This window comes from Phoca vitulina, unplaced genomic scaffold, assembly GCF_004348235.1.
Source record: "Phoca vitulina isolate PV1807 unplaced genomic scaffold, GSC_HSeal_1.0 scaffold2, whole genome shotgun sequence".
Lineage (NCBI taxonomy): Eukaryota > Metazoa > Chordata > Mammalia > Carnivora > Phocidae > Phoca > Phoca vitulina.
The window spans coordinates 25,530,183-25,552,841 of record NW_022589705.1 but is presented as its reverse complement, the minus strand read 5'-3'; the positions used below and the strand labels follow the sequence as shown (position 1 = coordinate 25,552,841).

General features: G+C 34.3%; 1 protein-coding gene across 1 annotated transcript in view; it reads left to right on the top strand.

Annotated features, from left to right (window-relative positions):
* Nucleotides 1-22,659, top strand: part of BRDT (bromodomain testis associated) — a 62,806-nt gene that overhangs the window by 13,748 nt on the left and 26,399 nt on the right. Inside the window, exons 4-13 of the mRNA XM_032416192.1 lie at nucleotides 896-1,068; nucleotides 1,617-1,970; nucleotides 5,421-5,549; nucleotides 6,459-6,647; nucleotides 7,475-7,644; nucleotides 7,724-8,013; nucleotides 8,095-8,208; nucleotides 8,327-8,467; nucleotides 16,030-16,088; nucleotides 18,620-18,791. Of these exons, the coding sequence (XP_032272083.1) occupies nucleotides 896-1,068; nucleotides 1,617-1,970; nucleotides 5,421-5,549; nucleotides 6,459-6,647; nucleotides 7,475-7,644; nucleotides 7,724-8,013; nucleotides 8,095-8,208; nucleotides 8,327-8,467; nucleotides 16,030-16,088; nucleotides 18,620-18,791 (1,791 nt within the window). The remainder of the gene's footprint in view (nucleotides 1-895; nucleotides 1,069-1,616; nucleotides 1,971-5,420; nucleotides 5,550-6,458; nucleotides 6,648-7,474; nucleotides 7,645-7,723; nucleotides 8,014-8,094; nucleotides 8,209-8,326; nucleotides 8,468-16,029; nucleotides 16,089-18,619; nucleotides 18,792-22,659) is intronic.

The following is a 22,659-nucleotide window of genomic DNA, read 5'->3' as shown; positions in this document are numbered from 1 at the left end:
AAAGATACAAGGTTATCTCAATCTGTTTGGTTCCTAAGTTTTAATTTGTGGATAATGAGAACTCAGAGATTGAGGAATACAAGCCCTTTTTTTTTTTTTTTTTAAGATTTTTTTAATTTATTTGACACATAGAGTGAGAAAGAGAGCACAAGCAGGGGGAGTGGCAGGCAGAGGGAGAGGGAGAAGCAGGCTCTCGCTGAGCCTGATGTGGGGCTCAATCCCAGGACCCTGGGACCATGACCTGAGCCAAAGGCAGATGCTTAACCGGTTGAGCCATCCAGGCGCCCCAACCCTGTCTTAAAATATATTCAAACCTTTTTGGTTCCTGAGTTTGTTAAGCAAGAATTCGGAGAGTCAGGGATACCTATATACTGCATGTAAATGTGATAATGGCAGGAAAAAAGTAAGAATAAGAGAACAAAGGAGTGGGGTTGAAAGACAGTTGTTTTACATAGGATGGCCTGAGAAGGTAACATTTCAGTAAAGGTATGAAGGGAATTTGGAGTGAGCCATGAGGATATCTCCTTCCAGGCAGAGAGAATAGTCTACTTCTGCTTACCAAATTTGAGGATTTGTGGCAGGCCAGTAGGCTGAAGTGAAATAAGTGAAGGGGGCAATGATAGGAAGTAAGGTTGAAGGAGGGTGGTGGGAGGGTGGAGGGCACATAGAGAGGTCATGCAGGTCCTTACAAAGCATTGTAGGTTTGAAGTCTCCAATATTATATCTAAACTGCTCTGACAACTGTTAGCAAGTGTGTGGGGGAGGGTTTCAAAGGGGAATGGGAGTATATTGTGTTTATATTGCTAAAAAGCTGAACTAAATGAATTAAAATAGAATATTAAGAAAAATAGTTTATATTTTACTCACATATTGACTCTGGTTCACACATTACTAGGCATTCAACATAATGTAGCAGTTCCTTCTGTTAAAGAAAAACAATCCCCCAAAGCACTGGAAAAAGTATTTAAGCCACAAGTGATTCCCTCTGTATTTCCTGAGACATCAATTTCTCCTTCAAACATGGCACAAGGTACTCCACTCAACTCTACCTCACAAACAGTGGCCCAAGTAAGTTCACTGTAGCTTTAAAATGTTTTAATGTAAGGAGTTGTTGTGATGACTAAACCTTTTTTTTAAGTTGCTATGAAAAACAATTGGGCTTCAGCTTACCACAGTTAATCTTTTTGTCTGTGTACATTTTGTAACAGAGACCTAGGATGTGAACCAAATTTTAGAGACTTCTTGGTAGAATTTGAACTAGTTTACTGTATTTTTAGTGTTAATATCAGTTGCCCAACTATCCATTCTGTGTGTTATATAACTTCTTTTGGGTTGATAATTAAAATTGTATACCATAGCTGATTTCAGGTATTCAGAAACTTGTGATTGTATAACTATGACTTATTTTCCCATATATCTTTATTTATCTCAAAGGTTTACCCAAGACAATTCTTTGGATATTAGGAAGAAAATACTTGAACTATTTATTTTACCTATAAAAGAGAAATTAACCTTTACTAATATTTAATATAAGGAAGACTTGGTGCTGCTAAGTTTGAAAACTTGCTCTGAATGTCCCCTTAATTATAGTTTTTGTTGTTGTTGAATTGTTTCAGGTTACAAGGGGTGTGAAGAGGAAAGCAGATACCACAACTCCTACAACTTCAGTAGTTAAAGCAAGTAGTGAATCTTCCCCAACGCTTGCAGAAAAAAAATCAGTGAAAATGCCACCTATAAAAGAAAATGTGCTGAAGACTGTTTTGCCAGATTCTCAGCAACAGTGTAAAGTTGTAAAGAATGTTAAAGTGACCGAACAGTTACGGCACTGTAGTGAGATTCTTAAAGAAATGCTTGCAAAGAAACACTTATCCTATGCGTGGCCCTTTTATAATCCTGTTGATGTTAATGCTTTGGGGCTCCATAACTACTATGATATTGTGAAAAATCCAATGGATCTTGGTACTATTAAGGTAAATGTTGTCCTAATAAGAGAAAGTTCTTTTCTTGATTATAAAAGTAATCTTGTCATTGTAAAAATTGTTTTAATTCAGAAAAAGATAATGAAGAAGTTTAAAATCATTAGTAAGTCATATCACCTGGAATGAATCATGGGATAATTTTTAAACATCTTTCTTTTTCTTCTATTCAAACACACCCATTGTTCTTTGCCACAATGTTTGAGTGACAGTATGTAATATAACTCTGTACCCTGAATTTTCACTTACTATGTTGTAAACATTTTTCTCATTATATATTCAAGATTATATTTTTAATGCATAATTCTGATGCAATTTTTTTGGGGGGGATAAGGCATTTATATAGTTTCCAAACCTCTCTACATTTTTTGGGGAGGGTCTTCTGCTGGCGTGGTCAGGTCTTTTAAATTATAATTTTTAAAATTTTTTTTCCAAGTAAACTCTACCCCCAGTGTGGGACTCGAACTCATGACCCCTAAGATCAAGATTCAAATGCTCTACCAACTGAACCAGCCAGGCAGCCCTTAATTTTTAATCGAAGTATAGTTGACATACAATGTTTATATGATTAAGGTGTACAACACAATGATTGACAGTTCTATATTTTATGCAGTACTCACCATGAAAGTGTAGTTACCATCTGTCACCATACAATGTTATTACAATGTTATTGATTATATATTCCCTGTTCTATAATTTTCATCCCCATGGCTTATTTATTTTGTAAGTAGAAGTTTGTACCTCTTAATCCCCTTTACCTATTTCTTTCATCTCCCTCTCCCTCCCTTGCAACCATCAGTTTGTTCTCAGTACTTATTAGACAGTTTCTGTGTGTATGCGTGTTTGTTTTGTTTTTTAGATTCCATATACAAGGGAGATGATATGGTATTTGTCTTCTTCTGTCTTATTTCACTTAGCATAATACCCTGTAGGTCAAACCATGTTGTTGCAGGTGACAAGATCTCATCCTTTTTTATGGCTGAGTAATATTTCACTTGGGTGTGTGTGTGTGTGTGTGTGTGTGTGTGTGTGTGTGTGTGTGTGACATCTTTATCCATTCATCTATTGATGGACTCTGAGGTTGCTTCCATACCTTGGCTATTGTAAGTAATACTGCAATATACTTACATATATTTTTTTTGAATTAGTGTTTTTGTTTTCTTATATGAATTGTTTATGTATCTTGGATATTAACCCCTTATCAGATATATAATTTGTGCATCTTTTGTCCCATTCAGTTGGTTGCCTTTTTGTTTTCTGATATTCTTCACTGTGCAAAAGCTTTTTTGTCTGATGTACTTTATTTTTGCTTTTGTTTCCCTGGCCTGAGGGGAAAATGTTGCTAAGGCCCATGTTCAGGAGATTACTACCTGTGTTTTCTTCTAGTTTTATGGTTTTATGTTTCATTTAGGTCTTTAATCCATTTTGAATTTATTTTTATGTATAGTTTAAGAAGGTGGTTCAGTTTTCATTCTTCTGCACATAACTGTCTAGTTTTTGCAGCACCATTTGAAGAGACCGTCTAGTCCCCATTGTATATTCTTGCCTCCTTTGTCATAGGTTAACTGACCATATAAGTGTTGATTTATTTCTGGGCTCTCTGTCCTGTTCTGCTGATGTATCGGTCTGTATTTATGCCAGTACCACACTGTTTTGATTACTGTAGATTTGTAATGTATATCTTGAAATCTGGGATTGCAGTACCTCTAGTTATGTTCTTAAGATTGCTTTGGTGATTCAAGGTCTTTGTGGTTCCTTAACAATTTTAGGATTATTTGTCCTATGTCTATGAGAACTACTATTGGTATTTTCATAGGGATTGCATTAATCTGTAGATTGCTTTGGGTGGCATGGACATTTTAACTGTTCTTCCAGTTCATGAGCATGGTTTATCTTTCCATTTATGTCTTCACTTTTTTTCATCAGTGTCTTACAATTTTCAGAGTTACAGGTCTTTTACTCTCTTGGTTAGATTCATTCCTAGGTTTATTTTTGTTTTTGCTGCTGCTTCTTGTCTGATTGCTGCAGCTAGAATTTTTAGTACTATGTTGAATAAAAGTGGTGAGCATAGACATCCTTGTTCTTGGTCTTAGAAGAAAAGCTTTCAGTTTTTCACCATTGAGTATGATGTTAGCTGGGTTTTTCATATATGGCATTTATTATATTGAGGTATATTCCCTTCAAAATACACTGTTGAGAGTTTTATCATGAACAGATTTGAATTCTGTCAGATTTTTTTCTGCATTTATTGAGATGACTGTATGGCTTTTATCCTTCATTTTGTTCATGTGTTGTATCCCATTGATTGATTTGCAGATATTGAATCATCCTTGCATTCCTGGGATAAATCCCACTTGATTATGGTGAATGAATTCTGCTAATATTTTGTTGAGGATTTTTACATCTATGTTCATCAGGGATATTGACCTGTAATTTTTTTTATTTTTTTTATTTTTTGTAGTGTCTTTGTTGTTTTGGTATCAGGGTGATGCTGGCCTCATAGAAGGAATTTGGAAGTTTTTCTTCCTTTTCCATTTTTTTTTGAATAGTTTGTGGAAGTTAGGTATTAACTCTTTAAATGTTTGGTAGGATTCACTTGTGAAGCCATGTGGTCCTCAACTTTTGTTTCTTGGGAGTTTTTGATTACTTATTCAATTCCATTACTAGTAATTGGTCTGTTCAGATTTTCTATTTCATCATGACTTAGTCTTGGAAGATTGTGTGTCCTGGGAATTTATCCATTTCTTCTAGGTTATCTTAATTTGTTGTCCTATTATTTTTTTGTAATAGTCTCTTATCCTTTGTATTTCTGTGGATCAGTTGTTACTTCTCTTTCATTTCTGATTTTGAGTCCTCTCTTTTTTTGATGTGTCTGGTTCAAGGTTTATCAGTTTTGTTTTATTTTTTCAAAGGATTGGCTCTCAGTTTCATTGGTCTTTTCTATTGTTTTTTTTTTTTAGACTCTTTATTTCAGCTCTGATCTTTATTATTTCCTTCCTTTTACCAATTCTGTTCAATTTTAAATGTCTTTTCATTTTGAGGAAAATTTTAATAAAAACCTTTATTTAAATCAAGGTTGGTTTAAGGAATTTATCTTTTCATTGCTTTCCTAGAATCATACTTGTCTAAGATTATCTGGAAATGCACTGTTTTCCTGCTTTTGTGATTTTGTTCCTGTTCTTTTTTTTTTTTTTTTTACTCTTGGAATATCCTCCTTATCTCTACTTGTCAAAATTCATTGGATATTTTCAAAGTCAAAAAATACAAAACAAATATAGCAGAATTTTAACAATTATCAAATTTGGAGGGTGGGTATCTGGTTTTGGTATTACCTGTGTTCTTCTGTATGTTTCAACTATTTCATAATATAAATAATTAACATAAATGCTCAAATGATTATTAAACTATGTTGTTTGTGAATCCTATAATTTTTCCTTAATTTAGGGAAAAATGGACAACCAAGAATATAAAGATGCATATGAATTTGCTGCAGATGTTAGATTAATGTTCATGAATTGCTACAAATACAATCCTCCAGATCATGAAGTAGTGACAATGGCAAGAATGCTCCAGGTAACTTGATAGGTGTGCTCTGAAAGTGAGTTTTCTCTGAACATAATTTGGAAATTTTATTTTATTTTTTTAAAAGATTTTATTTATTTGAGAGAACGAAAATGAGAGAGATCACAGAGGGAGAGGGAGAAGCAGACCCACCACAAAGCAGAGAGCCCGATGCAGGGCTTAATCCCAGGACCCTGAGATCCCGACCTGAGCTGAAGGCAGATGCTTAACTGACTGAGCCACCCAGGCACCCCTAGTTTGGAAATTTTAGAACCATAACTCAAAAGATAAAGAATGCCCACTTCCCAAATATAAAGCACAATTTATTAAGTAAATTGACTCTTAAAATGTAGGGGTTGTTTTTGAGGTAGAGCACACATTAGTAGCAAATCTTTTAAGGAGGCTGCCTTACACATAGAGGATATTGGGGAAATATTAGTGAAGAGGGGATAGTAGATATCTGAGATAGGATTGACTAGAGCCCATATCCCCCTGAAGGTTAAGTTCTAGGACTTTTGAGTGGAATGTAGTAGAGGGGTGGAGTGGAATGTAATGGAGTGGGAGGTAGTGGAATGATGCATCATAGGGCAGGAGATCCTTGAAAGAAGGTCCTCTATACAACTTGAGAGGTCTATCTTACGTGGAAGAGAGGAGAAAAGTTCTAAGGTTGGCAGGCAAGGAAGCATGAGTCTTATGTTTCTTCTTTGGTAAATCCCCCCCCCCCCATTTTATAGAGATAAAATGGACATATAACATTGTGTAAGTTTAAGGATATAACATAATGATTTGATGTATATATTATGTAATGATTACCCCAATGAAAAATAGAGTTATCAAAATATGACACTTTTGTTGAAGGGTGTTATTGCTATATTAAGTTGGAAATACAGAAAATCTTTATAGTCTAATCTTCCATTATAGGATGTTTTTGAAATGCATTTTGCGAAAATCCCAGATGAACCTGTTGAGAGTATGCCTGTCTGCTACATCAAAACAGATACCACAAAAATCCTTGGTAGAGAAAGCAGTAGTGAAGCTTCGTCTGAAGAAAACTCTTCTGGTGATTCTGAAGATGAACGAGTTCAACGTCTTGCAAAGCTTCAGGAGCAGGTAGTTGATTGTATTGATAAAAGTTTTTGTATTTTCATGAGTTGTTGCTGCAGATCTATTATAAAATCATTTTTGTAGATTAAAAGCTGTTACATTTAGATCACTTTACAACTGTGGCTTTATTTACTTCTTGGCACATTTGTGATGTTTGATAGTCTTTCTTACCCAAAGATCTATGTTTCTTAAAATCCTGTTATCTTTCTAACCACAATGAGTTTATTCTCATTGAAATGATTTATATGACATAATCCAAGATATTTTATGGATGAGTTTTTGTTCAACATTGTTACCTTTTATGATAAAATGTTAAGCTGCTCCTAGATCAAGCCTGAAAAAAAACAATTAGAAAGTTGAGATTAGGGCCCCTGGGTGGCTCAGTCATTAAGCGTCTGCCTTCGGCTCAGGTCATGATCCCAGGGTCCTGGGATCGAGTCCCACATCGGGCTCCCTGCTCAACGGGAGGCCTGCTTCTCCCTCTCCCACTCCCCCTGCTTGTGTTCCCTCTCTCGCTGTCTCTCCCTCTGTCAAATAAATAAAATCTTTAAAAAAAAAAAAAAAAAGAAAGTTGAGATTACCTGGAAATGTTAATTTTCATGGTCTGTTTTTAGTTGAATATCTAAGTTTATGAGTTGAGCACATGATAGTATTTCTGATTTAATGTACGCCCTTCAAAATAATGAATTTATGGAATGAAATAAGAACTTAAAGGAAATGTAATATGAAATGAATTTCAGAAGGATAGGCTTGACTTGAGTGCCTTCATTTTTTTCCTAATGTGTTTAATTATTTAGAGCCATGAATGTTCAAAGAATTTTTTTCTTTATTAGCTGAAAGCTGTTCATCAACAGCTACAGGTTCTCTCCCAAGTCCCTCTCCATAAGCTAAAGAAAAAGAATAAGTCTAAAAGGGAAAAGAAGAAAGAAAAGGCTAATAACAGAGATGAAAATCCAAGAAAAAAGTTTAAGCAAGTGAAATTAAAGGGAAAGTCCAAAAACAAGTAAGTATCTTTTTATAATACCTTATTCATATAATAATATTATCTAACATAAATTTGACTAAATTTAATTTTTGTTCAGTCAGCCAAAGAAGAGGAAACAACAGGTGTTTGCTCTGAAACCTGAAGTTGAGGATAATGCTAAGCCTATGAACTATGATGAGAAAAGGCAGCTAAGCTTGGATATAAACAAACTCCCTGGAGAAAAACTTGGGCGAGTCGTTCATATAATACAATCAAGAGAGCCTTCTCTGAGAAATTCCAACCCTGACGAGATAGAGATAGACTTTGAAACACTGAAAGCATCAACACTGAGAGAACTGGAAAAGTATGTTGCCGCATGTCTACGAAAAAGACCGCTAAAACCTCATGGTACGTATTTCTCACAGTAGAAATCAGTCTGCTATTTGCGTTAGTTTTTGGTAATACTTCTTTCCCTCTTAAATCACATAGGTAAGAAAATAACGAAGTCCAAAGAAGAATTTCATTCACAGAAAAAACAGGAGTTGGAAAAGCGGTTACTAGATGTCAATAATCAATTAAATTCTAGAAAATGTCAAACAAAACGTAGGTGGCAGTTTTTTATGTGTTTTGTTTGTTCGTTTTTGTTTTTGTTTTTGTTTTTTTAATGTTCCTGTGCTTATTGAATTCTACTGGCAGTGTAATGTGCTTCCCCGTTTTGTAGCTGAGAAAGCGCAGCCCCCCCCGGCTGTTGGAAGGGGTTCCCGGCTGAGCGAGAGCAGCAGCGGCAGCAGCGGCAGCTCCTCGGAGACCGAGAGCAGTAGCAGCGATTCAGGCTCGTCCGGCAGCAGTGATTCCGAATCAGGTTAGCTGTCCCCTTAAGTCTACCTCTGTTGGCGGGAACATTTTTTTCTTGTATTATTGAGACTTCTATTTTTTAAGAAATGTTTGTCACTTACCCAGAACCTATGGTTTGGATGCCATGCTTATTATTTAATTGCATGTTGACAATCTTACTATTTTCTTTAAAAGAGATACTGTGTAAAATGAAACTTCATATTATATGTATAAGACTTACAGGTTTGTAATGTTGAGAAGTTTACTAAAGGTGGGAGATCGTTTCTTAATATATAATACCACATCTTAATACGAGAAAATAACAAATAATAAAATTCCGATCTTCACTTCTTTTTATAAAATTTAAAAAATATTTGAGGACATCTTTCACTTTACTCTCCATGATCTGTCAGACCAACTCTAATGTTGCAAAGTATGTCCTATTGCGACAATACATTCTAAATTGAATAATCACTTGGAATTAAGAAACCAGTCATCCCAGAAAATGTTTAAAGCAGAATTTTATTCACTTTTGTTTTCTTCACTATAGAATATTATCTTCCATTTCTAGAAAAATGTACTTCAAATTGAGATTTTCAGTTATGCTAAAGTACCATATTACCTTGGGTAGTTTAGCATCAACTGTACCAAGCTTAATTCAGTCATGTTTTCTTTGTGCTCTTTCATCGATGGTTATGTCGTTGACAAGTAATCACTGCCCCAAGGATACTGACTTGGCAGTGGCATCCCACTATTGTCCACCAAAAGGCACATTCAGAATATTGGGCACTTTTGTGCCTAAAATTTTGCTTTATTTTAAATTAGATGTTTTCTGTTTGTTATGAAATTTAGTTCTCTTTTAAAAAAATATCCTACACAGAATATTGTCACATCAGTGATTCTTACCATTTGTAAGAATATCCCTCTTATTTCAGTCTGGTAGTAAGGGTCTGCTGGCTTGCAGTACATTCTGTTTCACTTTTGGTTCTGTTTAGTTTGCATTTATGTGGTGCTGATTGTTGCATTTTGTTTTTACATTTCTAAAGTAAAATTTTTGTTATAATAAAAAATTTTTACTTTTGTTGGAATTTGTCATAGTAAATTTTTAAATTATTTTTGGGCTCTGATTATACATTATTTCCTTATATTTGACTTTAAAGCATAAAACAATGCTGGAAAAGTATTTTAAATTGTAATTAGCATTTGTAATTTCATCTAATAAAGCATTTGTGGCCTAATAAGTTAGAGCACTTTGTCTTTTATTTGTAGGATAAAACTGAGTTATCCAATTATGTATTGGCTACTGATCAATAATGCCTTGAGCATTAGTGGAAAAGTACTCTATACAGAGTGCTTCAATAGAGGTATTCAAAAATACCTTAATTTTAATTTGAATTATCAATTTCTGATAGATTCTTCCAATACATTGCTTGAAGGAAAGATGTTTATCATCCACTATGTGTTCTTAAAGTGGCGTAATATATGTAATACATGTTTTCCTGATTTTCTAGTGGAATAACTTGGCCTCAGAATTATAATTTTTTTTAACACATTTGTGTTGAATTTTTATTTTATGACTGGCGTTCTTGTTTAATGTCATCTTTTTCAATAACAGGGACTGTTTTTGAAAACACTTAAAAAATCAAAGCAACACATTTTTATATTTCAACTTACCTTATGGATAGTGTATAGGTTTGTGGTGCTAAGGTCAGTTTGTCTTCTAACATGATAATATGGGTTAGCATTTTTCTTTGAAAATTTTGTTTTATAAACTTTGAAACTATGTACTTGATTCAAGAAACACTGTATGTACAATGTGCAGTTATAATTGCAAACACAATGCCTACCTTAAATGAGCATTAAGTTCTGTTTGGATTTTTTTGTTTATTTTACTTGTTTAACAAAATAAATTAGTGAAGCAATAGGACCTTTGTCCTAAATATTAACTTTAATTGTATGCATTAAAATACTGTAAGGCTTTTAATTTTTAGTGTGTAAAAACAACACAAACCCTAAATAAAAGGATTGTAAATTATGAAAGTAATTGTCAGACCTTATCAATAGCGGCACTTAAGTAAAAATAATACCATTCTTAAGTATGTACATGACATTCTCAAGGAGCAGATGACGAATCCCAAGTATGTATAAGTCTCAGGGTGGAGGGAAATGGAATTACTGAGAAAACACAGTTTGTGAAAATTAGGAATATTAGCAAAAACTTTATCTGTTATATAAGTAAAAATTAACTGAAAATATACATAAAATTTTGTAGCTTTAAAGTTTATTATGATTTGCCCAGAACTGAAACTTAACGGTTGGAAAATCTTCATTACCATAACTCTGGTTAATGAGGCTTTTGATTATTCAAGATAGGAGATAAGAATATAAGTTCATTTCTTCAAAATGTTAATAGAGGAAACTTCTCTGAAAGCTTTTGTGAGAAATTCTTTCCTGATAGAAGGATATTGACCTTTAGCAATTTTTTCTTAATCTGTTTTTTAATACCTGCCTTTTGGAATTTTTATAGCAGCTTAACTGTATGCAGTTTTCTTAACCAAGTCATAATCTTTTGTAATTTTGGTTATCAAGGATAAAGCTCTATATTAACTTTTCTTAATTCCCTAGTATTATTGAGTCATATGGTTCTTCAGTTATCCTGTATTATGAGTTGGTCTGTCTTTACTGCAGTAGCATTCTGTTCAGATGTGTGAAATGGGTGTGCAAAATGTTTGAAAGGTAACATCTGTGAAAAACATTTAAGTGTTGTAAATTGTGTTACAGTTGTTCATTCTACATTATTTAAATGATTATCTTCTCTGTATTCTCAAACCTTATTTTATGCACTTTTGAAAAATACAGACTTAATTCTCCTTTATCAAATAGGATTAATAAAATGGCAGAGCTATGATTTCCAAGGAAAGTTTGACTTAAAAATTCTTTAACATTTCAAACAAGATATTAAATTAGTTCCAAAATAAAGTTGGAATGAAATCTCAAATCTTTGAAAAATATAAATGAGCTATCTGGGCTAGAAGCAGTACTTGATTGCAGATGTGTTGTAATTTGGTTTTATCATTTAAATTATTTTCTTGGGTGCCTGGGTGGCTCAGATGGTTAAGCGTCTGCCTTCGGCTCAGGTCATGATCCCAGGGTCCTGGGATCGAGTCCCGCATCGGGTTCCCTGCTCAGCGGGGAGCCTGCTTCTCCCTCTGCCTTTCTCTCTCTCTGTCTTTTATGAATAAATAAAATCTTTAAAAAAATAAATAAATAAATAATTTTCTTGACCGACAACAGTATATGGAAATTGTCATGTGTAGATTAGTCAAGAACATTTATTAAACATTGGTATAAATACAAAGCTTTCCTAAATTATTTTTCATAACCATCAAATGTCAGATCAAAGATGTTAATGAGGTTTGACAATAAAATGAATTCCAGGTGCGTCTTATATGCTGTTAGCTGGGCTCTGCCTAGTTACATGCACATAACCTGTTGAGAGTTTTCTAATGTTCAACAACTATGGCTATCTTGAGTGTTATAATAGGAGGAATATAATTAATAGATTCAGTCGTGTGGTCAGTATTACTGAGAAACAAATGGGAACAGCTCATTGGTAGTAGTGCTTTTGATAGAAATCTTGTAGGAAATAACTTTAGGAACTGTCTAAATGTAAGCTCAAATACTTGATTAGTGTAGAATAGAATATTTTTCAGGAACGTTTATAGTTTCAATTGTTTAATACTTACACACAAAGAAACTCAGTGGTTATGACATCAATTCTTTACCTGATTAAGACAAAGTTAATTGGTCACTTCATTTGTTAGACTTTTTGCTCTTACTGGCTTCAGTGTAGTTTCAGAGAATGAAATTTATGAAGTTCTTTAACAGTTTCTTTTTTAAAAAACTTACTTATTCATGGGTGACTTACAAACAGGAATAAAACAATTTCTCATTTTAGTTCTACAACATAGGTTTTCTGTAAAAGTGACAGGATATGATTTTTTTCATGCAAGGGAAGAAGGACAAAAAGGACCCGGTTGAGGTCTGGATTTTGTTTTAACTCTTTAGGAGGAGGATGGGTTAGTGAATGTAGGAAGTACGAAATGACAGTTGGGGATAATCTTTGCCATTTAAGAGAAATGATCAGAGTTTATCATTCAGATTTTTTAAACTTTATGACTTCCTCATCAATTAAAGCGTTTTCAGAGCAAAAGCACCAGAAAGATAAATTCAAAGACCCAGGCTTGATTAAAAACTTACATATATTGAGGTCCATACTTGAGCCTTTGAGTCTTCGAAATTATTGATGAATTTTGTCTTGTGCATTTAAAAATTTTCTGTTTGGGCACCTGGGTGGCTCAGTTGGTTAAGCGACTGCCTTTGGCTCAGGTCATGATCCTGGAGTCCCGGGATCGAGTCCCGCATCGGGCTCCCTGCTCAGCAGGGAGTCTGCTTCGCCCTCTGACCCTCCCCCCTCTCATGCTCTCTCTCTCTATCTCATTCTCTCTCTCAAATAAATAAATAAAATCTTAAAAAAAAAGTTCTTTTTCTGTTCAAAATGGGTCTTCCTGAATAAGCCATCTCTCTAGAATAGTGTTTTCTCAGTACATTAATGTACTGCCACGTTTGAGAACCGCTGGTCTAGGGTTTTTTCCTTTTGTTTCCACTTTTTAACTCTAGTTATTATGATTTTGGTAAAAGGAACAGCAGTTTATAATTGGGTTGTTCTGTGGCACCTGGGTGGCTCATTTGGTTAAGTGTTCTGCCTTGGGTTCAGGTCATGATCCCAGGGTCCTGGGATCGAGCCCCACAGCATTGGGCTCCCTGCTCAGCAAGGGATCTGCTTCTCCCTCTCCCTCCACCCCCTTTCTGCCCCCACCCCCACTCATGCTCTCTCTCTCACTCTGCTCTCTCTCTCAAATAAATAAATAAATAAAATCTTTAAAAAAAATAATTGGGTGGTCTTCTATATTAAAATAAGGACCAAATACTTCAATGAAAATTGCCAAGCAGTCTTCAAAGAAATTAAATTTTTTTAGTTCAAAAACAAATTGCTTGATTTTTTTTTTTTTAATCAATAGAACATGTCTTTGGTGATAAGTTTGGGCAAATCATTTAACATTTCTGGACATTCTTTCTTTCTTATAAAATAAGGTAGCAGAACCCAGGAGTGACTTCCATTTACCTTTCTAAACCCTGTACTATGTAAAAGAAGTGTGATTTATTTTTCTAATTTAAAATTTTTCAGTAATTTTTTCTGCTTATATGGCATAACATTCTGGTTTTGCACTATGGTATTCATATTCAACTTATTAAGTTTTTTAGTCTATACTGTCTTGCTGATAATATTTGCTATCTCTGGAGCATTTATCTCAATGCTTTGATGGGTGTTGGGTATTAAACATTCTTGAATCAAATATTTGATTCCAGCTCTCTCTTTTTTATTCTATGATTAAATTTTTTGCCTTAGTTTAAAATGAAAACTTTCCAAAGTTTTATATTGAGGTTTTGGGAAAGATGTGAAAATAGAACTTATTACATAACATGCATAAGTCTTTTGTTTGCATTTGTTTAGTAGTTCACATATATTATGCATTTGGATTTAGTAGTTCACATAAATTATCCGATTTGAGCCTCTTAAGGTAGGTATGCATATTATCACAGTTCCCTGGAGAATTAGTTGACAGTATATATGTTACCATTATACTGCTCAATTCCATTAATATTTGCGAGATCTCGGGCTTCTTCACTAATTGAAATGAGATCTTAAGCTTGATAGTGAAAATGCGTATGTTGGTCTTTTAATTGCAAAGTCCAGGAACTCATAAATAAACAGTTTTACTGTACTACATTCCTGGAAAGTCAACTATGTAAGAGTAGAATGAGAACCAAAATGCTGAGTTTTAGTCTGTCATTATTCTTCTCTCCATAGTCTGTAAGACTTTTATGAAACATACTGTATTGGGTGGTTTTGACTTTTTTTTTTATTGCAGTATAATTGACATACGATAGTCTAATAGTTTCAGGTGTATAACATAGTATTCAGCATTTGTATACATTGCAAAATAATGACTACAATAAGTCTACTTACCATTCTGGTTTTTTCAATTAAAAATTCTTTGATGCCTTTTGCTACTGTCTTCAGACTTGGAGATGCTAAATTTTAAAATTCTGAGCTTTATTTTTATATATTAGAAAACTAAATAATGCCCTTGAATTTTTTTGGTAGAGCACTTATGTGGTATGTCATATTTTATTATACTTAAGAGTTTATATAAATCATAGAATAATGTAGTTTAGCTGCATATTTGAATAGTTAAGATAGATGTGTAGATGTGCATATAGTGTATGATCATATTAATGAAGTCTGTTTTTTTTGTTCAAAGCCAAAACCATAATTTATCCCCTAAATGTGAAAGCTCCTTAGATCTATAGCCTCAGTCTTTGCTCTCTGTATTCTTCCTTTCCACCTAACCCCCAACACTTAAATAATACTTAGTGGAGTGACATTAAGATGGTTCGTGTCATTTCAAATACTTGAATTCTTTAAATTAAAGCACTTAATTGAGTGGCATTTAGCAGTTTTAACAATGTCCAGCATCAAACATTTTAGGAGAGGAAAGAACAGTAACACATCCAGTGGAAACTGATGGCATTTCAGGAGGCAGAAGGTAATTATTAAAATTAGAATGTTTTAAGTTTGAATAAGATTTGATGTTAACCAGCTATGGTGCCCTGGAGCCTGAAGCAAATAATGCTCAGGTGGCTCATGAACGCTGACCTGGAAAGATGGGTCAAGGCATTAACTGCCAGTTTGGTGCTTTACCACATTGACGTAGGCTTATGACTGGGGAGAATAGCACCAGAATCCGTTGTAAGATAAAGAAAGAGGAACCTATGAGCACCATGTCAGAGATCTCTTTTTATATCTATCCTACCACCAGTATCCGCTGTAAAGGTATTTCTAAAGGTAAAGAAGGTAGTATAAAAACCATCTGTTGCTACATAGTTGAGGCTGCCAAATAGCTAGAAAGTAAAGGATTATTTGGGGTCTTTCCTATAATGCTTAGTAAGCAGAGCAGGCTTTGCCATGAAATCAGATAGCTTTACTTTTCATAAAAGACTCAGATAAATGACATACCCTTCTCTTACAGTAAATTCTTAATTATTTAATTAAGTCCCTTATGGCTATATTTATGGCTTCTTGATAAAAGATTTTAGTATAATTCATCCTATTTGTTTAAAATCTTATCTGTGTTGTAACTTGTTCCTTTTTAAACTATTATTCAAACTCTTTACTATGCTGTTCTTTTTGCCTAAATAATCCAAATTGAAATTTGTGAGTGGATATTTATTCCATTATGTAGAAAAGAAAATATCCCTTTTAAAAAGCAAGTATCCCTTTAGGATTTTGACTGATTCAAAGGTGAAAAACCTGGTAACTATAAGAATTTCTTGATTTAAGAGGTTGGTATTAAAGGTATTTTCTTGAAATGACCATTTTATTTCTAATATGAAAATCATTTATAATTTAAATGGTAAATTTTTAAGCTGGCAAATATTGAAATATTTCTTTATATACATTTGCAGAAATGTTTCCTAAATTTGCTGGAGTAAAACAGAATGATTCTCCTAAAGAACAAGTAAAGGTAAATTAATTCTTCATTTTCTCCTTAGAATTTTAAAATGTATGCTATGACTCACTGGTATAGTAATAAATTCTTTAAAATTTGTTTTGATTTGGGCACCTGGGTGGCTCAGTTGGTTGGGCATCTGCCTTCAGATCAGGTCATGACCCCAGAGTCCCAGGATCGAACCCCCCCACCCCCCGGCTCATCAGGGAGTCTGCTTCTCCCTCTCCCTGCTCGTGCTCTCTCACTCACTCTCTCAAATAAATAAAATCTTTAAAAAATATATATTTCTTCCTAAAGGAAATAGAACAGGAACTAGTTGGCTACATTTTTCTAATAAGGTATAACTGTTCTATAAATCATACAGATTAGTAGAACAAATTATAGAAGTTTGGAATTAGTCTTGAGAGTCTAAATACAGAGAGAAGGCCTTGCTTTTCTTATATGCACACAGTAGGATGTAGGCTATGTACAGTAAGGGAATTTCTAAAGGTACTAGGAAAATGGTAGTTAGGGTTTAAGATAAAGCTTTTAATTACCAGCTATTAATTTTAGCACATCTATGATTTGTAGTTGACATGCTTTGAAAAGGATAGAAGTAATTTTACCTGTTACTAATTCAGGTTGTCATTCTCATTAAATTTTTAATTCTCTGTACCCTTCTCAAATATAGAATTACAGGTATACACCTTTATTAAATTATAAACTATTTAACATCATGTAACTAGATTAGTGGTGTACAACATAAATACCTGTCTTGAGGGAGCTCTCAGTTGTGAGAAGAAATAAAATCACATGATTAAGGGGTTGCATGATTAGTGCTATAATCTATATTCATAATTTATTGAGAAAATAAAGAAGAACATACATACTGCCTGAAGGAGGGAGTGCTTACAACAGGTTTTAAACTACAGGGAAAAGGAAGAAATGGTTAGTACATTGACACAGATTAAGGACTTATTTTTTCATTTTTATTTTTATTTATTTATTTTTTAAATATTTATTTATTTGACAGAGAGAGAGAGCACAAGCAGGGGGAGTGGCAGGCAGAGGCAGAGGGAGAAGCAGGCTCCCCGCAGAGCAGGGGGAGCCTGATGTGGGACTCCATCCCAGGACCCAGGGATCATGACCTGAGCTGAAGGCAGTCGCTTAACCAACTGAGCCACCCAGGCGCCTGAGGACTTACTTTTTTAAAACAGAGGTAGTAGCACGAAGAGAAGCAAAAAAGCACAGGAGGTGTTCTGAGAAATATGGCAACATAGGGTATTTGTAAGAGATTAGTTGGCTTGGGAAATATAATAGGGAGGGCTTTGAACACTTAGGTGAAGTGGTAACTAATATGGTAGGCAAGAGTGAGTTCTTGAAGGCTTTGAGTAAGAACAAAATACAGATAGTCTGTTGCCATAGGTATTAGAGGAATCAAAATATATCAATGAATTTTGAAAGCATACTCCATACATGGCATATAGAATGCTGTCATAATAATCTGTTTGTGGCGAGAATTTTTTCAGTGTCCCTCACTGAGGAACAAAATGCCCTTTGATAATCAAAGAGAGAAATATTTTTAGGAATATGAATAAATGCATGTATTTGTGTTTCAAAAAGTGATTTTTCTGCTGATTTAAACCTCAGCATTTGACTTTAAGTTTTGAGCTTGGGTCTGTATTATTGTTGGGATAAACATTCTTATGGCATTAGTTTTATTCAAGCTAGCATAGATAGGTATTCATACACTTGCCTGATCTACTCATTCACTCTAACTCCTTTGTTAGATGGAGGAGAAAGACTATCTTACTCATCTCTGTACTATCTACAACTTAAAGCTTAGTAGGTAAGGTACCTGGGCTTTGGTACTATAACTTAGCTTACAACTGAATAGATGTAAGATCCTAAGTAAGTTTCTTTTATTATATCTAAGTCCTGTTGCACACTTCATATGGGGATGATAGTTATACCAAACTCATGAGATTATTGTGAGAATTGAAGAACTATATAAAAGGTTTAGCCTGGTGCCTCACACATGATAAGCATTAAGTAAATGTTAGCTATTATAATACAGTTTTTCCTTAAAAAACTAATCAGAATTTGTTGATAGTCTTACAGGTCAACTATCATATGATTTTTTTTACCCACCCTTCCCATTATGCCTATAATTCAGTAACGAAAAGGGGGTAAAAGAAAGTGGATCAGTCCCTAGATTTGGTATAAAAGCTCAGTTTTTATTTTCCATAGCTCACAGGAAAACATTTGAAAATAAGCAGCACTATTTGATAACATGCGTAAGTCCGTATGTATTATTGACTAAGATTATAGGCTTTGGCTAACTCTACTTAAAACTATAGGATGGCCAAGTCATTTAATCTTTCCACATCTTGGTTTTCTCATCTGTAAGAATGGGATAATTATACCTTATAAGTTTATATGACTCAAGTAATACCATTTTTTGAAGATAGTATTACGTTTTTCCTCTGATGTTTCTATTTTTTTAGTTAAACCTCTTGTGTGGTTAAAACTCTGAAACACAATTTTATTTATCTTTGTCTTAATAGATACAGTCTTCTGTGCAAGATAAAGCATCTGCAAAAACCACCCTTGTTTGTCAGACTTCATATTCATGTGAAACACCACCAAATCACCACCAGTTACCATTTAATCATCAAGAAGTAGAACATTTACAGAGTGTGAAAAACATTTCACCTTTACAAATTCTGCCTCCCTCAGGTAAAAAAAATTGACTGGTAAATAACTAGTAAATTCCAGGTTAGAAATAATCACTGAAGCACATTGTTAGAAATTATCTGCTTTATACCTAAAGGTACTCATTACATTTGTTTTTTTTTTAATTTTATTAGAATTCAGTTAGCCAACATATAATACATCATTAGTTTCAGATAATTCATCAGTTGCGTATAACACCCAGTACTCATCACATCACATGCCCTCCCTAATGTCCATCACCCAATTACCTCATCCCCCACCCACCTCCCCTCCAGCAATCCTCAGTTTGTTTCCTGTAGTTAAGAAGCGCTCATGGTTTGTCTCCCTCTGATTACTTCCCATTCATTGCATTTGAATAAGAAAATTATATGTGGGGTTCACATGCAACTTACTTTCAGGTAGATTATATACATTGACATAAACCATATATTAAAACCTTTCACTGCCAGAGTCCATACTAAGTTCTGAGCAGATTTGGGAAATGTTGCTCTAATTTCCATGATGCTTATTTGAGTTGGAAAGGTAGGATGGAATATGGAAAAGATAGAGATTTTATAGGTAGAGAAATTAAATTATATACATGAGAAATAGTTTACAGCTAAGGAAACTTGGGCTAGAAATACTTGCCTGGCAGTGGTTCCCACTTACCAAAACATCTTCCAAATCTGACTAAATTTTTATATTGTTAGTTCATTTGACTAAATATCCTGTCTGTTAGTCTTGTCAGAAGTCTATCTCATCCTGATTCTCCTGCTGGTGTATGGCACAAAGGATAATTCTCTGATACTGATGAGCCCAGCCTAGGGGTACCTGAACCTTGCGATACTATTCAGGTCTAGCCTAGAGGCAGGTGTGAATATTCCTTACCCATTTCTCCTTCCCTCTAGGCTGCTCACTGGTTTGTATTTGGCCTTCCAATGGCAGGGGTTTCTCCGAAGCAGAAGAAATTTCTAAATTGTTTTACTACAGCACAGATTAGGAAGAACAGAGAAGTTTTGGGCCTCCTTTATTGCTTCCGGTGATAGCTCCCTACTATTCTGTGTTTGAGTATTTCATACTGTATTTAACTCAAGTCTTAGCTCTTCCCAAAGCAACACTGGAGGGCATCCCAAGAATAAAAATAAAGATCCAAAGTATGAAATATTTACATCTGTCCTTTTGTGGAAAAAGGTTTTCAAATTATGCAAGAGCATAACTGAAGATCTAGTAATTCTAGGTCATGAATTACCTTGACTACAAGTGTTCCATTTAGGCCTTTAATTTTGTATACAAGTAGCTTCAAAGAGGAGCATAACAAAATCAGATTTTGTGTTAGGAAGTGATTACTGCTTAACTGTAAAGGGGGCAGATTAAGATGAAGATGCCCTGGTACAGTTGGGACCAAGTAAGGAAGCTGAGTGCTGTAGTCTAGGAAAGAAATTATGAGGACCATAAATAAGGCAGTAAGTATGGAAAGGATGTGGATAAATTAGAAAAATATTTTTGTGGTGCATTTGTTAGGCTTTGTTAGAATGAATGTCTCACCAAGGTATCATCCAATAGTTGGACTGCCATTAAGAGGCAGTGCTCACTTTGGACATGTGTGAGGTACTGGAGTATCTAATTGGAAATAGACAACTATAAATTGGAAATAGACAACAATAGAAAACTATAAATAGGTTTCTAGAACTGAGAGGGTATAATGAGAACTATAATTTAGGAATTACCAGTATATAGAAGCTACTTGAAACAGAGAATGAATGAAAACACCCAGGAAAATATATAAAGCAGGAAGAGAAAGGTGAAGGACAAAATTCTAGGAAGCAAAATCCTCAGTAAAAATAGAAAAAATTAAGTTAAAAGATGATGTCATCAAATCACAAGGGTATACAAGTACCACAAGAGTATATTGCAATGCATTAAAGTAAGATGAGGAGTGAGGAGAGAGGATTAAAATTGGCAGTATGAGATTTTTTGCTTTTGCAAAAGGTTTTTAGTGGCCGCTGTGATTGGGGTAGAAGCCAGATTTTTGTAAGTTGAGAAGTAATGGAATCTGAATGTAAAACCAGTTTTTCAAGAAGTTTATTGGTGGAGAAGATAGCTGTGGCTTTAACAGGAAGATAATTTTCTTGGGGGGGGGCTGGTGGGGGTTTTTTGGTGAGAGGGGGAGACATTATTTCATTATGTTTGAGTTTTTGAATCAGAGAGATACGGACATTTTTAAAGGTTGCTCAGAAAGAGCCAGAGTTGAGAAAGGTGTTATTTTCATTATAGTAAATTCATAGAAGATTGGTAGGGATAGCCCTGAAGAACTAGACAGTAGAAAACAAAGAATGCAGTCAAGATGGTCTTTTGTTCCTATTTTAAGAAAACATCCTATCTATGAAAAGTCAGGCTTCAATATCTAAGTCTTCAGTTGCGGTAAGTTTATTGTATTAAATTTTTGTTTATATGTGATTGTGAGTAAAAGGAATTTGTGTGAATATTGTATAAAAAGAATGCTTGGATGATGCCAGAGTGGCTATTCTATTGCACTTACCAAATTTTCCAGAACCAAGTGGTTTGCATGTGCCAACTGTAGGTGGCACTGTGCCCAAGGGAGACTGCAAATGTGTGTAAACTAACATGTATATAGAAGTTTACTTTTCTGGAGTTTAATCTTGATGGAAATAAATGTTTAGTTAAATCTTTCAAACAATAAAAGATTTTTTCACTTACGTTTCTTAATACAAAAACATTTGACAAAATGTTAGTACATAAAAGCTTTAAGAAACTGAATTGAGTGTTAACAGTTTTTTCAAAACTATTGCCATCATTTCCGCATGAACTGGAAAATGCCTAATTTTTTTCCTTAAAATAAGTTGAAGTTTTAAGTTACAAAGGATTACTAGCCTTATCCTTATAACCTAGCCATTTCCCAAATTCATTTCCCAGCTTATAAATCTTCCCTCAATTATATTAAGAATTTTTAAAAAACAAATGCTTATGCTATCATATGATTGTGAATTAACATGGCAAATGAAAAGATAAATCAAAGAGTTTGCCATCTAGTAGGAGAAATAAACAACTGGTATACAAAATAAAAATAATGTTCCCTAAAAGAATCAAATCAAAATTTAAAGAGGTGAGGAAGGCAAAATTACCTGATCTCTTTGGCAGATGTGTATTTTACAGATTAAGTATCATTTGAGCTGGATATTGGAGGAAGAAGTAAGACTTATCTATGTATATCTAGGACTGAAAGGCATTTTGGATGGAGGAAACAACATGCATGAAGGTATTTAGGCAATCAATAATTGGATGTGATTAAAGCTTTGGTTGGATAAATAGGAATATGGGGGAATGAATTTGGAAAGGTAGACCAGGTTCAGATCATAAAGAACCTTGATATCTATAGACTTTGGACTTAATGATAATGGTATAGTCATTGGGGAGCCAGTGAAGGGTTTTTTTTGAGCAAAGGGTGTGCTTCAAGGTAATTAATCTGCCAATATTATACAGGCCAGTTGGAAGAATGGGCCATAAGGACCAGAGAAAGAAGAGACCAATTGGGCTTTTCCAGTAGTAGAAAAAAAAAAATGAAGTAATGGAAAAAAAGAAAAGCGAAAGGTTGAAAAAAATTACAAGGGTAGAATGAGCGGGTCTGCAAAAGATGAATATATGCTAGATTTTAATAACAAAGGATTATAAGCTTCAGTGGCTCAGAGAATATGGGCTAGATACTGGTGCAGGTCAAAAAACAGAAGTCTGAGGAAAGAAGTTTTGTAGTGTTTTGCGGTACCAGAGGGTCATCCCCATAAAAATGTTTTTCAGAGAGCTGGACCCTTGACATACTTAGGCTTCTGTGACACTATTTTCTTCACCATCCCATCTCTTTGAATGTTCCTTACAG